This window comes from Tachypleus tridentatus, chromosome 9, assembly GCF_004210375.1.
Source record: "Tachypleus tridentatus isolate NWPU-2018 chromosome 9, ASM421037v1, whole genome shotgun sequence".
NCBI classification, from domain to species: Eukaryota; Metazoa; Arthropoda; class Merostomata; order Xiphosura; family Limulidae; genus Tachypleus; species Tachypleus tridentatus.
Window position 1 is genome coordinate 63,597,697 of NC_134833.1, and position 6,613 is coordinate 63,604,309.

The following is a 6,613-nucleotide window of genomic DNA, read 5'->3' on the forward strand; positions in this document are numbered from 1 at the left end:
CGATACCTGTAGTAGACACAACATTAATACCCCATCGTGAAGATTTGTGGTGATTGCGGCCTTCGACTGTAAGCTGGTTCAATCACATATTCTTTTTTTAGTTATTGTTGTTTTTTTTTACCTCAACGAGAGAATAATAAGCCTACAAACTTCATCAGTAGAATCCGGGATTCGATTTTCTACGGAGAGCACAGCAGATAGCCAAATGTTGTTTGGCTTTTATCAAAAAATCCAACAATAATAACAACAAACAAACAGATTATAAAAAAAAACTATCTTTGAGGACGTTTATTTGTTTTTTGAAGTTAAGCATAAAGTTACTCAATGGGTTTTCTCTGCTCTGCCCCCTTCAAGTATCGAAACCTGGTTTCTAGCGTTGTAAGTCCACAGACATAACGACATCATTGTCGATCTTTGAGGAAGGATAAATCTGTGAAGTAAGTTATGGTCAATTTTGATTACTTCGAGCATCTGAAAAACAATATGTATATATAAATATATATATATATGTGTGTGTGTGTGTGTGTATGAAACGACACCTATGATAATCTATCATTTATAACTAGCGCTTCTTTATGATATCAAGGACATATTTAAGACATCACTTTTAGTCCTAAGGCATTTTGTGAAGTAGCTACAACGGAAATACATGACCTAAAAATTGTCACTTATGTTAAAATAACCAGTTCTAGGTGGATTAACAAACACCCAGAGTCATGTCTTAAATACTAATTTGATTTCTAAAGAGTTCATCTGAAACACGCCTCTACAAGTTTTGTTGCCAAAAAACTTCTTCATATAATTAAGTCACGTACCAATTTGTACTCGCTAAAATTTACTTGGTAAAATGAGGCGTGATTCTTAGTTGCTGTTGTAGTTCGTACCCCCAATACATTTTACTATATATTTCTTTGCCGTAAGCAAAACGTTCATTATTGTTATTTGTCCCACCCCCACCATCCACAAACAAAGTTATTTTTATTTTGTTCTTAAAATACTACTCTCTTTCAGGCTGCATAATTTCTACATCATTTCAGATTTCATAACATTGGATTTTCCCAGTCCCGATATTTTCAATCCAACCCGTCTTATCTACAGAAATAGATCATTTATTCGAAGTATTTACGACTATCTATCTAGCTCTAAAAATAGTTAATATTAACTACAAGTTCTTTTTTAATATGCTTTAAACCATAACAGTTGCTGTTCAAAAAATCCGATAATATACAAAGCGATTAAATCACTATTATGTCAGTCGTATCCCAGCTGACCTGGAGGGTTTGGACGCAAAGTACTGGTTATAATAAGCATAGTGTGATGTAAACAAACCTACCCAATCTTTGACTCAGCATGAAGGAAACAAAGCTATCCAATCTTTAACTCAACATGACAGAAACAAACCTACGCAATCTTTAACTCAACATGATGAAAACAAACCTACGCAATCTTTAACTCAACATGATGAAAACAAACCTACGCAATCTTTAACTCAACATGATGAAAACAAACCTACGCAATCTTTAACTCAACAGGATGAAAACAAACCTACGCAATCTTTAACTCAACAGGATGAAAACAAACCTACGCAATCTTTAACTCAACAGGATGAAAACAAACCTACGCAATCTTTAACTCAACAGGATGAAAACAAACCTACGCAATCTTTAACTCAACAGGATGAAAACAAACCTACGCAATCTTTAACTCAACAGGATGAAAACAAACCTACGCAATCTTTAACTCAACAGGATGAAAACAAACCTACGCAATCTTTAACTCAACAGGATGAAAACAAACCTACGCAATCTTTAACTCAACAGGATGAAAACAAACCTACGCAATCTTTAACTCAACAGGATGAAAACAAACCTACGCAATCTTTAACTCAACAGGATGAAAACAAACCTACGCAATCTTTAACTCAACAGGATGAAAACAAACCTACGCAATCTTTAACTCAACAGGATGAAAACAAACCTACGCAATCTTTAACTCAACAGGATGAAAACAAACCTACGCAATCTTTAACTCAACAGGATGAAAACAAACCTACGCAATCTTTAACTCAACAGGATGAAAACAAACCTACCCAATCTTTAACTCAACAGGATGAAAACAAACCTACCCAATCTTTAACTCAACAGGATGAAAACAAACCTACCCAATCTTTAACTCAACATGATGAAAACAAACCTACCCAATCTTTAACTCAACAGGATGAAAACAAACCTACGCAATCTTTAACTCAACAGGATGAAAACAAACCTACCCAATCTTTAACTCAACAGGATGAAAACAAACCTACGCAATCTTTAACTCAACATGATGAAAACAAACCTACCCAATCTTTAACTCAACATGATGAAAACAAACCTACCCAACCTTTAACTCAACATGATAAAAAGAAACCTACCCAATCTTGAACTCAACATGATAAAAACAAACCTACCCAATCTTGAACTCAACATCATAGAAACAAAGCTATCCAATCTTTAACTCAACATTATAAAATGAAACCTACTTAATCTTTAACTCAACATAAAAGAAACAGAGTTACAAGGTCTTTATCTCAGTATGATAGAATCAAATCTACCCAATCTTTAAATCAACTTGAAGGAAACAAAGCTACCCAATCTTTAACTCAACATGATAGAAATAAACCTACCCAATCTTTAACTCAACATCAAAGAAACAAACCCATCCAATCTTTAATTCAACATGATGAAAACAAACCTACCCAATCTTTAATTCAACATGAAAAAACAAACTTGCCCAATCTTTAACTCAACATGAAGGAAACAAAACTACCCAATCTTTAACTCAACATGAAGGAAACAAAACTACCCAATCTTTAACTCAACATGAAGGAAACAAAACTATCCAATCTTTAACTGAACATGAAGGAAACAAACCTGTCCAATCTTTAACTGAACATGAAGGAAACAAACCTGTCCAATCTTTAACTGAACATGAAGGAAACAAAGCTACCCAGTTTTTAACTCAACATGAAGGAAACAAAGCTACCCAGTTTTTAACTGAACATGAAGGAAACAAAGCTACCCAGTTTTTAACTGAACATGAAGGAAACAAAGCTACCCAGTTTTTAACTGAACATGAAGGAAACAAAGCTACCCAGTTTTTAACTGAACATGAAGGAAACAAAGCTACCCAGTTTTTAACTGAACATGAAGGAAACAAAGCTACCCAGTTTTTAACTGAACATGAAGGAAACAAAGCTACCCAGTTTTTAACTGAACATGAAGGAAACAAAGCTACCCAGTTTTTAACTGAACATGAAGGAAACAAAGCTACCCAGTTTTTAACTGAACATGAAGGAAACAAAGCTACCCAGTTTTTAACTGAACATGAAGGAAACAAAGCTACCCAGTTTTTAACTGAACATGAAGGAAACAAAGCTACCCAGTTTTTAACTGAACATGAAGGAAACAAAGCTACCCAGTTTTTAACTGAACATGAAGGAAACAAAGCTACCCAGTTTTTAACTGAACATGAAGGAAACAAAGCTACCCAGTTTTTAACTGAACATGAAGGAAACAAAGCTACCCAGTTTTTAACTGAACATGAAGGAAACAAAGCTACCCAGTTTTTAACTGAACATGAAGGAAACAAAGCTACCCAGTTTTTAACTGAACATGAAGGAAACAAAGCTACCCAGTTTTTAACTGAACATAAAGGAAACAAAGCTACCCAGTTTTTAACTCTACATGATGGAAACAAACCTATGCAATTTTAGCTCAACATGACAGAAATAAAGCTACTCAATCTTCAACTGAACATGAAGGAAATAAAGCTACTCAATCTTCAACTGAACATGAAGGAAATAAAGCTACTCAATCTTCAACTGAACATGAAGGAAATAAAGCTACTCAATCTTCAACTCAACATGATAGAAACAAGTCTACCAAATATTTAAATCAATGTCACAGTAACAAATCTGCCAAATATTTAAATCAATGTCACAGTAACAAATCTGCCAAATATTTAAATCAACATGATGATAACAAACTTATCCAATTTTTAACTCTCAGTTTTCTTCGTGAGATAATCAAAAACTACTATTAATTACCAGCTCGTATACATGTCCACTCGGTGAAACCTCTTGACCAATTTTCACTAAACCTGTTATAAACATTTGAGGGCACCGCGGAGTGAAATTTTGGGTGAGACATTTATGTGTCCTCTTTCTAGTGATGAAGTGCATTAGGTAATAACAGATTAAAACAAATTAAACACTACCTATTCCGCCATAGATTGGTAATAATTATATTAAAGTTGATGCATAAAATAAATCAGTTTATGATTTTGCAATAAACAAGCAATATCTTATCGGATGTAAGACATGTGTGTAGTAAACCACGCGTAAAATAAAATGACGAAAAAGCTGTAAAAAAAAAAAAACATTTCACACTTTATAACTGACAGCCACGGTACTTTCAATCAATACATCTCAAACTTATTACTTTGAACAATATTAAATCAAGTAGATGAAGCTATTTGTTACCTCCAGGCTTATGATTTTTGCTATTGATTTAATATCTCTATTGGGTTTCAGTTTCTTCTGTTTTGTTTGCAAGTATAATCTTGACATTGGTTAAGTCAAAGTTAAAATTGTAAACACAAATCGCTTTCTTTCAGTAAGGTATTACTTGTTTAAAGTGGATGATGTATAAGAATTCAAGATACTATATAAATAAAACTGTAGCTGTCACAGCGGTGGAACAGCGGTAAGTATACAGACTTACAAAGCTAAAATCCGAGGTTCGTTTCCTGGCGGTAGACACAGCAGTTAACCCAATGTGCCTTTGTTCTATAAAAAACTAACCAATCAAGACTAAAAAATATACAAGCAAACCAGTCAATCAAACTTATACCTACATCTAGTTGTAATATATATCCCATAATTTACGAATAAGGTTAGAATTGCAATAAAATATTTTGGTTCATGTTACTGTAAGGCTTACAGTGTTTCTTCGGTGTTAATGCTTGGTCCCATTGAATCTTCTTCGTGTAAAGTCGTAATTTCACGTATAAAAAATAGTCACTAATTACGTAGTTACTATCTTACCTTTCAGCCCAGACGTTTTTTGTAAATTAAACTGTAGAATTTTGGAGATGAAAAACTCAGTAGCCAATCAACAAACGAGGATATATTAATAGTCTTAAACTGGTTATTTTACACTCTTCTTTCAAACAAGCGACAACCCAACTAGGGCGTAGCAGGATATCACAAAGCAAACAACCACTCTCTCCGAGTAGCGCAAGTCGTCAGATAAACACGCGGCAGGTTCTATCGAACATAAATGTCAAGCTCCCTTTATCACGTGAGCGTGTTGGGAAGTCTCACGGAATTGAGCTGAGGGAGAGGGTGTGAAACGCACGAAGGAGAACTCCGACCACTTTGATTCTTACATTTACCCGATTGTTTGGCATCTTTGGGCTAAGTCACGTGCCATGTAAGGAAATGGTGGCCTCCAAGGAGAGCAACTTGGACCGGTTGGTGCATTGTTACTGTCGGGAAAACGTGCTTTTGGCGAATATATTAAAAAACGAGAGAGCGAAAGAAGAATTATGAGTGAGCACAGTTTAAAAGAAGTAACATCAAGGTTGTGCATAAAGTAATTTGATGATTTAGTAGAAGTGTATTCAGATTAACTAGGAGTCATCAGGTGCGAGTTTATCTCGAAATGTGAGTCTTCTTACCACATGGGATGATTGTTATATTGCGACCATGATGTGTTTACTATTATGAAAATAAGCATTGAACTTTGAATACAGACGTTATGTGTATTATACTTTTAAAGAAAAAATATCTTTTAATCTAAAAATTACACAGAAATTTAATATTTGAAATTTTATTTTCTTTTATTAAATAAAAGCCTCTCGCTATCCACAGTAGCTTGACAGTAAGTCTAAAGGCTTCTAACGCTAAAAATCTAGCTTCGATACTCGTGGTGAGCACAACACAGATAACTCATTGTTTAGAAGCAGAGAAATAAATGGAGTTTTAAATTGTCATTGGCGTGTGTGTTCCTATAGAAAAGCCATATTGGGCTAACTGCTGAGTCCACCGAGGGGAATCGAATCCCTGATTTTGGCATTGTAAATCCGTAGACTTACTACTTTACCAGCGGGAGACTTGTAATTGGCTGTACGAACTGGAAATGAATTATCTGATTGGTTAGAAATGATACCTAATCATTTTAGCAACATATGTAATTTTATATATTTTTTTTAAATCGAATTAAGAATTATTCCCAAACAAAATAAAAATGTCAAAAAAGCTATTCTTAGAAAAGCTGAAAGACTCAGAAAGGGACGTCGTGTTTATTGTAAGACACTCACGTACATAACATATACAAATCCAAAAGCTGATAAGTCATGAAGTAAAATATTTAAACAACCAAGATCAGACATTACCCAACTATCCTCGATTTTCTACTTGGTAAATACACAGCGACTCGTACCAAATGGACTGTAAATCAAAGACTACTGAATCACTCAAATTATAAGTTAACTTCCTGCATGGTCATCCGTAATAAGCAAGACATATATTCCATATAACAAGTGAATCTGAAATCCAAAATTGCCAGTA

General features: G+C 34.3%; 1 protein-coding gene across 2 annotated transcripts in view; it reads right to left on the bottom strand.

Annotated features, from left to right (window-relative positions):
• LOC143225312 (uncharacterized) overlaps positions 1–5,412 on the bottom strand; it is a 23,466-nt gene extending 18,054 nt beyond the window's left edge. Inside the window, exon 1 of one of the 2 annotated variants that reach the window (XM_076454460.1) lies at positions 5,087–5,412. Coding sequence is in view for 1 of the 2 variants with exons in the window: in XM_076454459.1 (XP_076310574.1) it covers positions 4,983–5,014 (32 nt within the window). In the remaining variant the exon portion in view is untranslated. Of the gene's footprint in view, positions 1–4,982; positions 5,058–5,086 lie in introns of those variants that run through there. The other variant, XM_076454459.1, reaches the window with a different exon arrangement.
• Between the last annotated feature and the right edge of the window lie 1,201 nt (positions 5,413–6,613).